The sequence below is a fragment of the Theobroma cacao genome, chromosome 9 (assembly GCF_053813885.1).
Source record: "Theobroma cacao isolate CCN51 chromosome 9, ASM5381388v1, whole genome shotgun sequence".
In the NCBI taxonomy this organism is placed as follows: domain Eukaryota; kingdom Viridiplantae; phylum Streptophyta; class Magnoliopsida; order Malvales; family Malvaceae; genus Theobroma; species Theobroma cacao.
In genome coordinates, this window is record NC_142647.1 from 18,026,598 (window position 1) to 18,044,019 (window position 17,422).

At 32.8% G+C, this 17,422-nt stretch overlaps 1 protein-coding gene across 4 annotated transcripts; it reads left to right on the forward strand.

Moving 5' to 3' along the window:
* The first annotated feature begins 3,506 nt into the window (after positions 1 to 3,506).
* Positions 3,507 to 16,423, forward strand: GALAK (galacturonic acid kinase). Of its 4 annotated transcripts, none has more exons than XM_007014406.3 (14): positions 3,507 to 3,658; positions 4,119 to 4,232; positions 4,338 to 4,409; positions 5,800 to 5,843; positions 6,624 to 6,777; positions 7,215 to 7,310; positions 9,431 to 9,510; positions 12,319 to 12,418; positions 13,245 to 13,420; positions 13,999 to 14,039; positions 14,139 to 14,167; positions 15,037 to 15,106; positions 15,227 to 15,316; positions 16,054 to 16,423. In XM_007014406.3, exons 1-14 carry the CDS (start codon positions 3,626 to 3,628, stop codon positions 16,296 to 16,298), a joined length of 1,344 nt encoding a protein of 447 aa, XP_007014468.3. In that variant the 5' UTR covers positions 3,507 to 3,625; the 3' UTR covers positions 16,299 to 16,423. The 4 variants fall into 4 exon arrangements, with proteins under 4 accessions (XP_007014468.3, XP_007014470.3, XP_007014469.3 ...); XM_007014408.3 differs by having other exon boundaries at positions 13,287 to 13,420; XM_007014407.3 differs by having other exon boundaries at positions 7,245 to 7,310.
* Positions 16,424 to 17,422: the final 999 nt, after the last annotated feature.

The following is a 17,422-nucleotide window of genomic DNA, read 5'->3' on the forward strand; positions in this document are numbered from 1 at the left end:
TGACCAAGGTGAAGGTGCAGCGACGAAATGCCAAGATACCTACCAAGGATACGAATCTAGGAGAACACCTCGACCTAGTTACCGGCTACCTCTTGATCTAAAAACATGAATTTGAAAAAGGTGAGTATAAACTCAGTGAGTGAACATAAGAAGAGAAAAAGCAATCAATAGGAAGAATTTGGAAATCATGATGCACTTGTTTAAAAAACAATGCAATTGATTTAATTTCTTACTAAAAACCTCTCATTTCAAACTTTGATTAATAACTTCATAGTGTTGTAAAAACCCATAATCAATCCATGAAGTTAAATGGGTGAAAAATATGTCAAAATCAAGCAAGGTAACAAGCATGGCAGCAAGTTTCTCACTGCAGCGAGAAACATTGTTAGTTTCTATCATATCTCCCACTACAGAAGTACAATTGACATGATATTTAGACCATTAGAAAGCTAAGAGGAAGGGCTACAACTTTTATGTTTACCACTTTTCTCAGTTGGGACGAGAAAGTGGTCAAAATCTTTATTGAAGTGAAAGCACTGCATTAGAACTAGAGAGTTTCATGCTGCAGCGAGAATCAGGCTAGTGTGACCCCCAAAACCAGAGAGTTTCTCACTGCAATGAAAATGAATCTCGTTGCAGCGAGAAACAGAGCATTTTAAGTGAAATGAGTCTTGTTATATCAAAAGCCATTTTCTTATTGAAATGAAAAGCAATTTGGGAGCAATTAACAACACCAACACACAACACAATCACAATTATTTTCATAAACTTTCTATAACATATATATATATATATATATATATATATTTGTATATACGTACATCATCATGCATACCATTCCACCACACTCAACTCAATGCAATATCATCATCATGTGTGCATTCCCTACTCGCACACTTCAACATCATCACACAACATTATTCATCAATACAAAACATATATTCATATATATACCTACCAATAAAATATAGAAGCACATGGATTCATCCTTTTACACATTTCACATTTTTCACAACATCAAAACATTTTATCAAGGGCTTGTTCCCTGGCATACATTTTTAAAGAAAAGTTGGATAAAATCATTCAAATGTTCATTCAAATACATTACATTTCCCAAAAAAATTTTGAAATGCAAGTTCACTCACCAGTCTTTATTGATGTTTTGGTGGGCTCTAGCTTTGACTAATGTTCCGAATGGAGGTGTAGGGTTTCGTTGGAGCCTATCACACACAATAACATCACCATCAACCTAACTTGGCATTATTACTATTCCACAACTATTTTCTAAATTGGGTTCTACTAGTCATTCCTAACTAGTTTCTAACTACTATTAAATGGCTATTATTTGTACCATCCTAATCACTTTAAAATGAATAAACAACCTCAACTACAAAACATTCCCAAGTCTTATCAATAGCTATTCTCAATACTTAAATATCAAATTCTAATTCCCTACTCACCTTGGTAGCTTCGTAGTTGAATCTCTTTCCAAAAATTTCAAGCTATTATGGAAGCTCCCTCTTTCTCTCTCTAAACACCTAGCTAGTGAAAGAAAGTATGGAAGTAAGATTTTTTTTTTCAAGGGTTTTTAAGTGAGAGAGTAAAAGAGCATAAAGGTTCAATGAAAGGGTGTACAAAAGCATGAAAAGTGGAGCTAGCTTGAAAGAGTTATGGAAGCTTAAAGAAAACTCCCATGGAGGATGAAGAAACGTGAGAAGGAAGAAGGAAGAAAAAGAAGAAGCTACTGGAAAATGTGAGAAAAAGTTGCTGGAAGATGATATTTATAGCTCAAGCTTATCCAATTCCACTTAAATTATGAAAATGCCCTTAGCAAATTAGCTTATTCTTTTCCAATCCTTTATGCAATCTTTTTACTCTTTTGACACTGAGGCCAAGTCTACAGTGGTCTAAAAATATTTGAGTTTATGAAAAATTAAAATTTTGACCCGAGATGAAAAATGACCATTTTGCCTATATTTTGGAAATCATCATTATTTTTATTTCTTTCGTCATTTAATCCTTATTTTCATCATTCATTTATGCTTTAGGCCTACTTAGGCCTTGAAAATATTTGAAAGCATATTTTCAGGGGCTCACTAAAGAAATGACAAAATTACCCTTGGCTCAAGTTATTGTGTCAACACCTAGTTATGAGGCTATAGAGGTCGAGGTTTCACAGTATTTTTTAAAATAATTATGTATTCTTTTTTCTTCATTCAAACATTTTTCCATTAGGTTTTTTCCTAGTAAGTTGTTAACAAGACATATTTTTAATACAATGGACATTGAAGAGGGAGTTTTATGAATATATGTGTGAATATCCATTATATTATGACCCAAGAAGTTTAGTCCAAGTCAAATAGCGCAACAGGCTATATACAAGAAGTGTAATATGATTTGAACTCTTAGATTTGATTATGTATATCTAAATTTAGATATAAATTAAATTGGATTAAAATTAAAATTTAAGGGATTATTGACTTATAAATTGACCCTCACTTCATTTGTAAATATATATTTGAATAAGATTTTTTACTTTTTCTACATATTTTATCTCGTAATTGTTCTTTTAAATTATATTTCATAATAATTTTTTGATTATTATGTTGGAAATTCTTATTAACTAATTTGAGGGCATACAAATTTTTTGAACATCTTTTTTAAAAATTAATAGTTTTTTTATTTGAATTATTATGCTATGACCTTTTACTTTTATTCTTACACATTTAAGTCAAGTATATAAAAAGTCAAATTTTAAATATATTTATTGTTATCCTTATGTTCATACCCTTGCATTAAAATTTTAAAAATATTAATTGTTTAACATTAACATTTTTAATTTACCACTTAATAATTCTTGTTTGTTAATTTGACAGAATACGAATTAGATTATAATATGTTAAAAAAAATATATGTATATATATATATATATTTATTTTAAATTTTTTACTGTTATCGTTATAGATTCACTTAAATATTTTTAAGAAGAAGAATTTCAACTTTACATTCTTGGAGACATTTTGCAAATTTTGGAATTAAGGTTTTTTTAAATTTATTTTTAATTAAAAAATACACAAAAAAAATACAGAAATAATACTACAAAGAGATTAAACGTGCAGGAAAATGAAAAAAATACAAAAAAAATAGAAAATACAAAAAGTAATAAAAATACTGAAAATAAAAAATACAAAGAAATTAAAAATACAGAAAAATGAAAAAAAAAAAACAAAAAAGGGGGCAAGATGATTTTTCAAGTACATCGAAATATTAAAATTGATAATTTTTTTTTAGATTTATACATTGATATTTATCTCTTAATTTCTTAGATTTATAAATTGATAAATTTGATTTTTAATAAAAATGCAAATCTAAATAAACGCAGCCATTCAGATAATAAAAAATCAAATTCAAAATTCTGGAAAAAAAAAAAGAAAAAAAACAAAGAAACTCAACTAAACAACCATTGTATAACTGTGAGGAAGACATTTACCTCATTTGACGTTTGAACCGACTTTCCCGGTTCACCAACCGCATCCTCCTTCCTTCACTGTTTCTTTCACTTTACTCCTCTTTCCGTTTATAAACACAGCCCTCGAGTTGGCTACAGCTCAGAACATATTGGGAGATGGCTGCAATGTCTTGGCCTACTCAGGATGAGGTAGTAATCTTCCTTCATCCATAGGCACGGCCATTGCCTTACTATTTTTAACTGCATTTCTCTTTTCTCTCTTTTAATTTGGTTGAATTGGCTAATATTTCTGCATCTATCTGGGTTTTTAGTTTTTACTTGTGATCTATTTACATCGATACAGCGTCATTTCCGTTTTTACATCAGTGTCTGTGGCATTGTTTAATCAGTATCTTCCAGTTGATATTATTTCTTTTCAAAGCCAAAAATAAGGGGATAGTTTTGGCTCTTTAATTCTGATAAAACTAATTTAAGAATGATTTAATAATCTGATGTTGGGGGGAGGGGGGGGGGGGGGGGGTCTTTGGATGATTGCCATTGCCTCTGCATTTTTTATTTTAGTAAATCTTGGGTTTCTTTCTCTTACATTTTCCCACTTTGCATTGGCTACTGTGCTCATGTAATAATTGCGGATGCCACTGGATTGCAGTTAGATAAAATTAGAGGGATAGTATCTGAAATGGCTGGGAAAGGTACAGAGGATGTTCGAGTTGTTGTTTCTCCTTATCGGATTTGTCCGTTGGGAGCTCATATTGATCATCAGGTTAGAACATTGCAGCTGTATTTGCTCTGTGTTATGTATGATGTCAGTGATGTAAATTTGTTTTTTGTTTATTGCTGACCACTTTCTGTTTTCTAATGCTTACAGGGTGGAATTGTTTCTGCTATGACAATTAATAAGGGGATACTGCTGGGATTTGTACCTTCTGGCAACACTCAGGTGAGGTTAAGATAGAGTTTTTATCTTGTAGGTTTTTCAGAACAGTGATTAGATTTCTGGAAGTTTTGTGGTCATTTATGCTCGAATCTTAACATTTTTTACAAAACTTCCTGATCTCAGACAATAAAATTAATATAAGTTTGTGCTGTTGTACATTGGTCATGCGGTGGCTCAATCTGCTTGTTTTGTTCCAGATTGTTACCTGCCTGCTTCGCACCAATCTTTTAGAATTCTTACAAATTGCGTGCAAATAAAGTAGGTGGAATAAATCAAATTTGCATACGTGAAACACTGCACAAGCATGCTTGTTGCTAGTAGTTTTTTCTCTTCATTGAATAAGTTTATAGAAGACAGTGAACTCAATTTTTGAACACCATCTAGTTGCCCTGTGAACATTTTGATGCCTTGAGGTTGTCTTTAATATAATCATAAAATTTATGTTCCAGAATGTCTATCTTTATAATTTGAATTTCAATTGCTTGGTCCTACCTTGAGGTTTAAAGATCTTATAAGATTTCCCATTGTATATTTATTAGAAGGAGGGGTAGTGCGAACTAGGTTACTCTGCAAAGTAGTTGTAAGTGTTGCTAAAAAAAGCAGATTTACTGAGCTGTTGCCAAGTATCTTTCTCTTCTGAAGGAGCTTTTTTGGCCTATCCCTGCATTTCATGAAAGAAATTTAAAACTAAGAGGTTGTTTAGGACGTGAGCTTTCACCTGAGTTTTTTCCTTCAGCAGTTTTAAAATGCCATTTGGCTTGTGTAATGCGCTTGATACCTAGTATATCATCATGTGTCTGGCAGCAGTCTTTTTCACGCGTGTTGTAGCGAGACAGACTGCTGCCTGGTGTGTACTTCAGATCATATTAGCAAGATGTTCTCTCTCTCTCTCCCTCTCTCTGTTTTTTTTCCCTCTTCTCTTGATAAGTAAACAAGATATTGTCCTCTGAGAGAGTGGTAACTACGTAGGCAGCTGAACCATTGCTATTGTATCATAAAATGAGAAGTTAAAAGGCTATTGTATAGTGCAAAGGTAATGAATTTGACTGATCAATCTAAGGGTGAGAATCCAAACTTCAAGAGTGGCCATGAGAAAAAGGCTATTGTTGAATTTCTAATCCCTGACTTGAGTTCCATTACTATGTACATCGCAAAATGAGTTGTTCTTGGATAGCATTATAATACTCTCTCTCTCTCTCTCTCTCACACACACACACACACACACACAGACATGAAGGCCTTTGACTTTTTTCTTAATGCTTGAGGGTATAAAAGAAAAAGCAACCACAATTCAAAAATTTTAACAGAATGTGAGCAATCATTTTCCTATTCTGCTATTGTTATTTTTTTCATTTCATCTTCTGCTGAATGGACTTTGGAATGCTTGGTATAGGTTGCATTACGTTCAGGTCAGTTTAAAGGAGAAGTTAGGTTCAGGTATGAGGATTATGATAATCCTCCTTCCCTTATGCATTGCTCTTCAATAATGTCCTTTTTTCATTTTTTTTTATCTGATTAGTCTTTTATATTTCCAAGTCTAATAAGGATTTTGTGATTTTTCATTTCATTTGCAGCATTTTTTGTTTTCTTTTACTTCTTTTGTCAGTGGAAACTGTCCTCTCCTCTCTCAGGCATTAAATCATTGTTGGTTAAAGGAAGAAATATGCTTGTTAATACAGAACCATCGCTAGCCCTTCTTTTGTGAGGATTGCTTGTGAAACATGATAGCCATCTTTCTAGATTTTTCAAATGAACCATGGACTGTATTTGCAGTTAGATATAACTTGTGTGCCAATGTCAAATATCTATAAATTGAGTTGCCTAAGTGATACATCTCAAACCATTGAGTTTACGTTCTTCTTTCTTTCTACCCTTCCCCACTCAACCTCCACTTACCTCTTGGTTAATACTCTTCTACATTAAAAAGCCTGTTATTGGTAGGGATCTTCAACTATTATAAATAGGAAATCACTAATTACATTGGAAATTCACTGGCTGCTGTTAAAGATGAATCATTACATCACACAATTCAAATAGGATGCTCTATACAATAGTACTACCATCTTATTTCTAGGGTATTTGCATATACTGTGTGTATGACTTTCTTCTTTCTGCTTCAAACAAGATTAATCCATTGTGATGAGTCACATCTTTTGCATTATGATTACACAACTATGCCATGTTTAACTTGATTCTTTGGCATCACTGGTTTTATAGAGTTAATGAAACCCAACAGCCGAGACACAGGATTAGCAAGGGTGAAGAGATTAAAGTAGATAAATCTTCTCCTTCACCACAAGAATGTTACTGGGGCAGATATGCTATAGGAGCCTTGTATGCGTTACAGAGCAGAGGGAACCATCTTGCTCAGGTAAGAGTTATTCCCCTGTATTTTCATGCAAGTAAAAAACTATCTAAATTATTATGACCACGCAGAAAGAAAATAAAATTATCAGTCGACGGTAAGCTGTAATACATTCTAAAACCCGTAATGAAGATCATAATGAGAGGGAATCTGTTCACAGTCTAGAAAAATATGCAAAATCTATTAATGAAAGATAATCACAGCCAAGTTTCTTTTCTCATTTCTTTCTTTAGGACCTGAGCATCCTTTTCAAGTTTATGCATTGTGAGATTGAGGAAAACTGGTTTTTATTTGTATTGGGTTATCAATCATCATCTTCAGATTCCTAATCTGATGGCTATGTCCGTCAAAATGCTGAGTAGGAAACTAACTTTTTACAAACTGTGAAAGCAAATGCTTTTTCTTAGTTTTTTTCACATTTAATCATTTTTGAAAATATGCAGGTTTTCAATAAATTCCACTCATATTTGCAGGGAATCATTGGCTACATCTGTGGATCTGAGGGTCTGGACAGTTCAGGCCTTAGCTCTTCAGCTGCTGTATGTTTATGTTTTTTCTCGCCTTCATTACAGCATATAGACAGCTAAGGTGACACTATGTTGTAAAGGAAAGAAAAGCTCATGCACTCACACCTTTGAGATAAAGCAGCTCACTGCTCCAAGAAAATCTATCCCAGAGATAAAATTTCGCATAATATGCTTTTCTATACGTTATTTGCAGATGCATAGACCAGTGTTGGAACAGTTTTCTAGTATAGGAAACAATAAAAATTATGTTTCCTGGAAATACTAGTGAATAAGCCCCAAAACTAAGTTCATCTCATTCTAGACATAGGGAACACAAATAATTGGAAGCTAAAAGTTGCCCTCCTGATCCAATTAAACAGACATAAGCTCAATAAAATTCCAATACCAGCATGGTTTGAGGCATTAGAAACTAGATAAATATGCTTACTCACCATATATATGGCATGTATAATTAATCCTGTTTTTTATTTGTCCTGGACATGATTAATCCTTATTGACCCACATAGAGTTAAAGCTCAAAACTAACCAATGTTTTATAGAACTTCATTAGTTTGAAGCATCAGATGGAACCACATAGGTTCCTTACTTGCTAGGTTGAATAAGCAGCACTCCTACTCACTTCTGGCAGCACCCACAAGTCCATCCTTTTTCTTGCCTTCTTCATTTAGAATGTGAAATTGATGTTTATGACGTCCAAATTAAGTTGGTAAGCTAAGTCAGCTTATTTTATACAATGGCAGTTTAAGTAGAGAATGATTTATACAGACTGCTACAGCTTAGCAGCAAAGTTAGGAGAAGATGAAGCATTAGATGGCATTACAAAATAGGTTAAAAGAATTCTTGGTAGACTGCATAAATGGGGAAAATATGGCTTGAAATTTTTCAAGAGTCGCAGAAATTCAAAGTCTGAATTTTTGAGAAGAATTAATAGGTTGATATTTGGTGATCACTTATAAAGAGATCCTATTTTTCTCTCATTACATTCCCTTCCTACTCAGAATACCCACGGATTAACTCCAAAATAAATAAATTCAAAATGGCTCTGGTTTGTGCAAAGAAATTAGGCATAACTTGATAAAGACCATTATCAAGTAAGAGAGAAAAAAAAGAAAAAGACAATCCTGAAACCATTCCTTAAGGTATGAATGTTCTATGAAGAAGGAGCCTTAGTTCTGCAAAACTTCTTCCATTTGCATATAAAGTATTAAAAGGTAACAAGATAAGAAAACTCGAAACAAAAGGAAGAAGAGGAAGCGGATGAATCACCCAGAAATGACAATATGTACCGTTCTCAAAATAGGAGTAGATAGAGGTTGTGATTGAGTTTCAGCCATCTTAAAGTTGCAAAAATTTCTGAATTTCACAATATATTAATTTTAGAGAAATTTTTATGTGCTGATAGATGCCTCTGGCTTTCAAAGGATTAGTGAAGATGAAACAGAAGAGGTCCAAATATTGGCAGAGAAAGATAGGCTCAGTATGTTTTCATAAGGAGGAAACTGATTCAAGCTGTACCTTCTCAACCTTGGGAGGATGAGAACTAACTTTTCATTAGAAAATAGGCTATATATGCTCAAGCCGTCTTTTGAAAAGAGTATATCTGTTTTGGTGAAATCTGAGGCTATTGGAATTTTTTTAACCAGGCAAGAGAGGTACCATTCTCCATGTCTTGCTTAACTTGGTGGGAAGTCTTAGGAAGAGATATATTGCATTTTTTATTTTTTAATTTTTACCAGGAAATTCATTACATATCATTAAAACTATGGTGTTTAGTGCTTGTGTTTGTTTATCTTTAATAATCAAAGTAAAAATCAATAAATCTAGTACCTTAATTGTTGGTAACTTTCGTTTTGGGAGTCTGCAAAGAAAACATAGGCAGAGGAAGTGTAGCATTCAATGTTTCTTAGGAATTGATCTGCACCATTCATATAGTTAAGTATGCATTTTTCTTGAAAACTCAGGGATTAAATTAAATTGTAATTATAGTTTCAGGCCAATATATGTAACTTTTATCAGTAATTGTCTTGTTTCATAGTTATTTTCTAAAACTTTAAGGCCAACCTGAGGCATGCTTTTTTTCTAAGTGAATTTCCTCTTTTCTGCTTACCATGTAGTTAATTTATGTTTGACAGGTTGGCGTAGCTTACCTGCTGGCTTTGGAAAGTGCAAATAATTTAACTGTATCTCCCACAGAAAATATTGAATATGACAGGTATTTTTGTTCATGTTGAAATACTTTAGTGTGTATGCATTTTACTTTAGTGGTAATACCATCCAAATTTTAAAACTGTGTTTTATGCTTAACATTTGAAATTTACTGGTGAATGTTGTCAAATTTTAATCACCAAAAGTTATGTTTAGTTTTAGAGGCAAATTGCATATCTGTTGCTTATAAGTATGCTTCAGGACCACATTTATAAAAAAGTCATTATGTTGAATAAAGAGGGGAAAAGATATAGGGAATAGGAATCAAAGAGAAAAATAGGGATAGATATAAGAAATAAGGGACTAACAAATGGAATTGGGGGAGAAATAGAGGTAGTAAGGGTAGAAAATCAGAGAGAAATAAAAAAGGAAAATCTCAATACTCCATTTCAAAACTTGCACTTTAATATTTAACTCAATGGTATGTGAATGTATTTTCTTGCGCAAAGAGTGGGTTCAAATCCTCTTTCTCCAATAAAAAAGGGATGTGTATGTGCAAGCTGATGTAATATATTGTCTCACATAATTTACAAATAAGGATGAGATTGTCCTTTGGAAAAATGTAGTGAAGTGGTGTGTTTCTGGGTAAAATCCTACAAGTAAGCAGCACAATTTGCCATAATTATTTTGAAGCAATTTTTATAGCAAGCAACTTCTGTGTGATCATTTGTAACTTAGTATCTACTTTGCCTTGTCCATGACTCTCTACACATGTCAAGAAGTGCATGTGCATGATTGTCTTATTTGTGTGTCTCCTTGCATGTGTGCGTTCATTTATGAGAACTGGGGGGTAGGGGGGAAGGACGTAATAGAACTGAATAAGGTCCACCATGTACCATAGCTGAGTAAGTCTAGTATAATAGTACTTGACTCCTTTGTTGGTTGGACTTGGGTGTAAGTTGTCAGACATAAGTGTGTGTCTAACACAATTGTGTTAAAATTTTTTCCAAGTTTTTCCTTATTGAGGGTCAATACCTCATACTCATGTCCACTTTGAGGTGTCAGATAAGTGTCCAACATGGGTAATTGAGGAATATGAAGAATTGGAATATCATAGGTTTGTACTGTCTTGGTAGCAGTGGTTTTGTGGTCTGTATAGGTGGGGCCAGTTTGGATTTAACTCGAAGAGGTTTGATCACTGTTCACTCCAGTGCTTTATTTTAGTTTCCATTCTCTTTACTGTTGCTTAGGAATGCTTCTATAGAGGTCAGGATATTTTGAAATCTGGGAAGATGTTCAATCCATTCAAACCTAAAATTCTGTCATGAAAAGAAAAAAATGAAATGCAAGGTGTTATATAGAGTAATTAGGGATTTACATGATCTTGGAGATGGACTGATACTTAAAACTTGAAAGAGGGGATCTTCATTTTTAATTTTCTTTTTTTTTTTCCATTGGCTAAATAACTCACCCAATCCCTAGACTGAAATCTAGAATCATTTTGAATAAAGGAGAGTGGAAATATTTTAAAGTAGAGGGGGGGGTCCTGACTTAAGTTGGAGTTGGTCATTGGTATTGAATGGGGAACTGGTTTGAGAGTGGAAACTGAATTGTAGGTTTGCTTGATTCAAGGAGGTTAAGACATACAAAGTAAGTGTTTCTGGAGCAGGTTGCTAATTTCTTGGTGGATATACCTAGAAAGGATATATGGAGCTTGGGAAATCATGATCAATATGGTGCCTACTGTTGCACTTGATATTAAATATTGTTCCCTTTGTTGCAAAGTTATTGTCCTCTGAAAAGCTCAAAGATTTTTTTTTTTTTCTGAAAAGTTAAAAGCTCAAAGATTAAGGAATTACATTAAATGCAGCCACATTAATTGTAGAGGATAGCTTAACTTTGACCTTACATTAGTCAGTAGCTTTCTTGTCTTCGTTGTCCTTATTAGGTAAAATTTATGAGGGTGAAGGATGTTTTCGGAATCAGCCTTCAATTCATATTGTGGGCGATTTTCTTTGGGTAATTTCAATGTATAATTACTAATATCTCATAAATAAGCAACAAGCTTTACTCTTGTTTTAAATACCTCTAATAAGTGATCATAAGGAATTATTAGAATTTATTAATTAAGTGCTCCCTTTGTCCCAATTTGTTTGGACTTGCAAAAACTTAAAAAAAAAACTTTTAAGTTTATTTGTCTTTCTCAATAATATTTCTTCTTTGCCCTAAAAGGTTTTGACATATAACATAACAAAAACTAATATTAAATATATATCTGTTTTGCAACAGCAGACTTAGAATATACAAAAAGGTACGAGAATATTGAAAATTAGATGGAGAGAATAGATAATTTGGATGATCGCTTGCAATGTTTTTCATGATAAGTGGTTCCATTTAGCTGGCAATGAAGTTTCTTTGAATTTGAAATGTTAAATCCTTTTTGGGATAAGATCCAAATTTACCACTCTACTTAGGGTGATGGACCAAATTTAATCCCAGTTTTGAGCGGGTGCATTTTGACTTTTAATTTGGTAGAAAAATGGTCAGCAGTTAATGGTAAAAAAAAAAAAAATATTTTGTGAGGGAGCAAAGGAATATTCCATGTAATATGCTACGAAATATTCCTTTACCATTAACTTTGGACCATTTTTGACAAAATTTAAAAAGTACAGTGTTGAAATTGCATCAATTTAAAAATAAGTGGTAAATTTGGTCTATCACTCTAAGTAAAGTGGTTTATTTAGACTTTATCCCAATCCTCTTCATCTCAAAGTTACTTCACTGATCAGAGAATGCACATTGTTAGGGTTACATGATTGCCTCTTTATTGTTACATGTGAAACCTTTTCTGAATCTGATGTTATGGCACATGTAGGGTGATTGAAAATGAGTACTTAGGCCTGAGAAATGGCATATTGGATCAATCAGCTATACTGCTTTCAAGCCATGGTTGTCTAACCTACATGAACTGCAAAGTAAGTCACTATTGATAATAATTTCAGAAATAAATTATCCAAAAAAAATTCAGAAATAACAGATCCTTCTTTGTTTTAATGTGGTTTAACTTTGTTACTTTTGCACTGCTTAATTAGTCTGATGGACTTCCTGTAATTTAGTTATCACGCAGATCTATGGCTATATTTTACTCTCATATTTGTATATATGTTTGAAATCATTAATTCTATGTCTTTGTTGCTCCTCAGTTCTACTGAATTATTCTATCATTGCATAAACATATATGTACAATATCATTTTTTTTTATTATTGCCAGTTGTACTACCAAATTAAATTGACAAAAAGATGCACTTTATTTAACTGTAAAGCATCACCTGTTAAAGTTTTTGCTAATTAATTGAGAGGCACAAGAAATAAAAGATCTTTTTTTTCTCTATCATAGGCTATGTTTGTGAGTTAGAAGAATACTAGGACATCGAAAATATTTCGTTTTTGGACCTTTCAATAATTGCTTGTCTACCATATTGCTTGAGCTGTCTACATTTGGTCAGATGCTTCTCCCTAAGCCACTGTCTACATTCATTTATTACTCTTTTACAAGATTTCCTTTCTCTATAAATTGATAAACCTGTGTCTTATCTACAAACGGATGATGTTTTGCTTCAAAATAAATTTGCTTTTAGAGAATTTGCTGTACTTCTCACTCACTTTGATTGTTAATGTTTTCTTTGCAATATAATTATGATCAAATTATTAATGTTTACTTTTATTCTTATATTATTTTTGTAAAGTCGAGGCTGAATTTATTTAACTTGTTCAAGCAACATGGTATCTCATTAAATGTAGACTACAGAACACAAGCTTATACACCCACTGAATTTTCTAAAGGATCACGAGACTGAACCACAGAAAGGCTACAAAATATTACTAGCATTTTCAGGACTGAGGCAGGCTTTGACCAGCAACCCTGGATACAATTCTCGAGTTGCAGAATGTCAAGAAGCCGCCAAAATTCTTCTGCAGTATGACTCTTGTTCCCTCTAATTGAGAACCCTGGAAATTTTCAACTATGATTTTGGTTTTTTGGTTGCACATATCTTCACCTTGTCCTCTTAGCTTGTGAGACAGTTGTGTTCATGTTAATTTCAATATTGAATCACTTTTTGATTGAATGATTATGAACGGAGAGCATTTGAATTGTTTCCTTGATAGTGTTGACTGGGGGGAGTTAATATATTGTTTAAAACTTCAGAGATATTTCATATCCCCTGTTAAATGTTCCAACTTGTTATGAACAGAATGCATAAAGATGTTCAATGCATGGTACTATTCCTCCTTTTCTTACAAAACCGAAAGTTGTCTGGGTCCACACTCTGCAGGGAAAAATGCACACAACTAATAGCATTAAATGAAATCAACATCTTTTGTAGCCTTGTTTCTGACTTCACACATATCTTTCACTAAGATAAACATGATATTTCCATTTTTCAATAGACTGCAACATTGTGCACCATATTTGTAATATTACTGTTTATGAGGATCATGTCCTGGTTCATATTGTTTCATCCTTTTCTTTTGTTCTCTGTTTTCTGTTTTGCAGTGCTTCTGGAAATGGTGAACTGGAGCCCTTCCTTTGCAATGGCTAGTACTTGACCCAATTTTCTCTGTGAATTTGAACTTCCTTTCAATTTTTTGATTTGCACAATGAATTAAATTTCTTTGTTCCCCTCTTTTGAACAGTTGAACCAGAATCTTATGAAGCTCACAAGGTAAACATCAAACATATAAACTCTGATTTTTGAAGCTGAGAATTTTTGCTCCATTTCTTTTTATCAGTTAAATAGTTATGTTTTGAATGTATTCTATTTAATTGCTTATCCTACTAGAAGAGTAAACTTTAAGTTCTATACTTCAATTCACTAAATAAGATTTCTATTTCTCACTATTAAATAGTTAGAGGAGTGCAGAGTGCATAGATTCATGACTATATTACTATTAATAAACATTGCAGTTTGTCGTAAATGAGGTGTCTATTCACCTCATCCTTGAATATAAACTTATGATGTAGCACACGGACAGGACAAAATAGAGTATGAGAGAGAAAAGAGTAAAAGAGAGAGAACGAGATATAAAGAATTAAAAGAGAAAAGATTTGAAGAAATTTCTCAACTGGATAATCTATCAAAAGCTCCCTGGATATGATAATTACATAAGCATTTACGTAGATCCTAAATACTCTTCTTAGGATTAAACTTCAACAAAGAAGACTAATTAACTTAGACTATGAGCAAAATAAGCCTAATAATCTGATAGCCAAGAAATAATAAACCTAGCTTAAAGTACCTGAAATAACATACTTTCCCTTGTGAATGAAAACTCAGATTACATAACAAAGGAAAAGAAACAGCAATTCTCCATGTCTAAATCAACCTTCTACCTCATCAGTAGATTGGTTATCCATTTTCCTTTTTGGTAGAAGAGATCACTATGTCTCAAACATAAGATCTCTACCTAATCCCGACAAGGTGGTAGATAGGTTATATTTGATGTATATAATGCTAAGCATCCATTTGTTGACTTAACATGCTAAGTTTGTTCACAATTTTGTTTCTATATCAGTATCTCCTTTCCTTTGCAGGTCAAACTGGAACCAAATCTAGCCAGAAGAGCAGAGCATTATTTTTCAGAGAATATGAGAGTTAGTAAAGGTACAACTGTGTTATCACACTTTCATAAATTTTTCTGATCTATGTAATGGTTTCATGTAGATATCCATGTTGTTATAAGGCTTATCAACTACTATGGCATTGGTGTAATGGTTATTCCAGGATTAGAGGCTTGGGCTTCAGGAGAATTGAGGCAGTTTGGACAGCTAATGTCGGCTTCTGGTCTAAGTTCTATTAAAAACTATGAATGTGGTATGGCATACCTCTTTTGTTCCATAGTTGCATCACCCTGCCCCTAAAATTCCTAAAAGTTGCCAAGAAAGCACAAAAACAATAAAGAACTCATATTCATATTTGCCATTGAAGCCCATTTGAGAAGACACAATAATCATACCTTGAGAAACCTTTATCTCATTTTCATATATAATAATATAAATAGGCTTTTCTACCATTCTCAGTTTCGATACTTTTGTAGTTAATTAATTATATTATTCTTAACTGGCTTGGTGAGGTGGGTGTTATATACACCTGATGGTTGAATTACTTCAAGTTCTAATACATGCTCTGATACTGGTTCTAAAGGACATGAAAATTTTGTGTTTGACGATTGCCGTAATATATGAAATGCTGCAACCGTTTCCTGTGTCCCTTCCCATGGTCCAATTACCAAGAATATTTTTTGTTCAACTCAAATGCATTTATGACTATTATTTAAGTTTAAATTTGAATTTAAAGCTTCTACTATTTCAGACTTGAGAGTTTTACTTGTATTTTTCAAGGAGTCAATTACAGCTTTAAAACCTTGAACCGTCAATTTTCCCTTCACTGTCTCGATAAAATGTGGAAAGAGTGAAGTGCTGATGGAATTTCCTATTGACTATAAAGCAGTTTATTTATTTTTTATCTTGTAGGTTTGAGTTTGTGACTCTGCTAAAATGCCTACTTAAAATTATTCAACTATTAACTTGGATGAATATATGAATGTCAAGGTTGTGAGCCACTAATTCAACTATATGAGGTCCTATTGAGGGCCCCTGGTGTATTTGGAGCTCGGTTCAGTGGTGCTGGATTTAGGGGTTGCTGTGTTGCATTGGTAGATACTGATTGTGTAGCAGAAGCTGCAAAATTTGTCAGGGAAGAATATCCAAAGCTCCAGCCTGTGTTGGCCAGCCAATTGAACCCAGATACTGCTGTCTTGATTTGTGAAGCAGGTGACTGTGCTCGTGTAATCTGATTAACTAGTCACTTTTTATCTTTTAACACTATTATGTTGTTTTATTCATTGATTTAATCATACTCAATCCTCTTTATCATCTCAAACTACGAGTTTGCATGAAATATAACACGAATTTTGATTTATATTGCAATGTTATATCCTCTGCTAGACTACCAAGGTTGATTCACTTTGACACTCTGAATTTTTCTGTTCTCAGTTAACAACTTTAACTTTTAGTTTTTATCTTTATAAACTTAGGATCTGTTTGTTACACTTTTGTACTGTTTTCTGAGTTTTGTTTTTTTGTTGTCAAAATTTTTATTTTTCCTTTTCTTTTCAAAAATATTTAAAAGAAGAAGGTAAATAATGTTGTTAAATGTCGCAAAAATAATAACGAAGTTATCATAAGCATAATAGTTAAGAAATAAACATAGTTTTAACAAATTAAAAATAATACACTATATTTAGAGGTGGCAAACCTGACACAACTAGACAAACTCGCTTGAACCCTAACTCGATGGAACCCGATTATAAAAAAAAGTCAATAATTAAATCACTCTAAATCTAATTTGAAATGATTTGAACTTGCATTGATCTGAATATGAAATGACTTGAAATTGAATGATTTTAAAAAATAATTTGAAACGGTCCGAATTCGAATAATTTGTCCAAATTCAATTGAATTTAAAATAAGCTGCACTTGAAGAACTAGAGTGTCAAACTCGAATGAGATGACCCTGCGATGATGCAAAATCAAAACAATTCGTACCCAAAATGACCTAAAACTAAAATGATCCAAATTCGAAAATGATCCAAATTGCCACCTCTAATTATATGAAAGGGTGAATTACCCCTACCCTTGATGTTTTGATTATAATTCATTTTTGGTCGACTAGTGTCAAAAATGGACATTCTGTCACAAATTGCTGGACACAAAAGTCTTACTGTTAGTCCATCTTTAGAGTTTCTATTTATTTAATGACATAGCATTAATTTTTGAACAATTTTATCCTTTTCGCATCATAGAAACAGGAAGTTTAGGTTTTGAAGTTAAAATTCACAGTCTAAAGCTCCTCTAAAGTCAGATTTCATTGCTTAGAATATAATAAATAAATGTATTAGTTGTAGTAAAATGCATAATT

Bases quoted from the DNA above. Each gene is read 5' to 3' on its own strand.
- GALAK (XM_007014406.3), top strand. From the start codon at position 3,626: ATGGCTGCAATGTCTTGGCCTACTCAGGATGAG. The intron at 6,778-7,214 runs GTAAGAGTTATT...GAAAATATGCAG, and splicing joins GAGGGAACCATCTTGCTCAG to GTTTTCAATAAATTCCACTC. The intron at 14,168-15,036 runs GTAAACATCAAA...TTTCCTTTGCAG, and splicing joins AATCTTATGAAGCTCACAAG to GTCAAACTGGAACCAAATCT.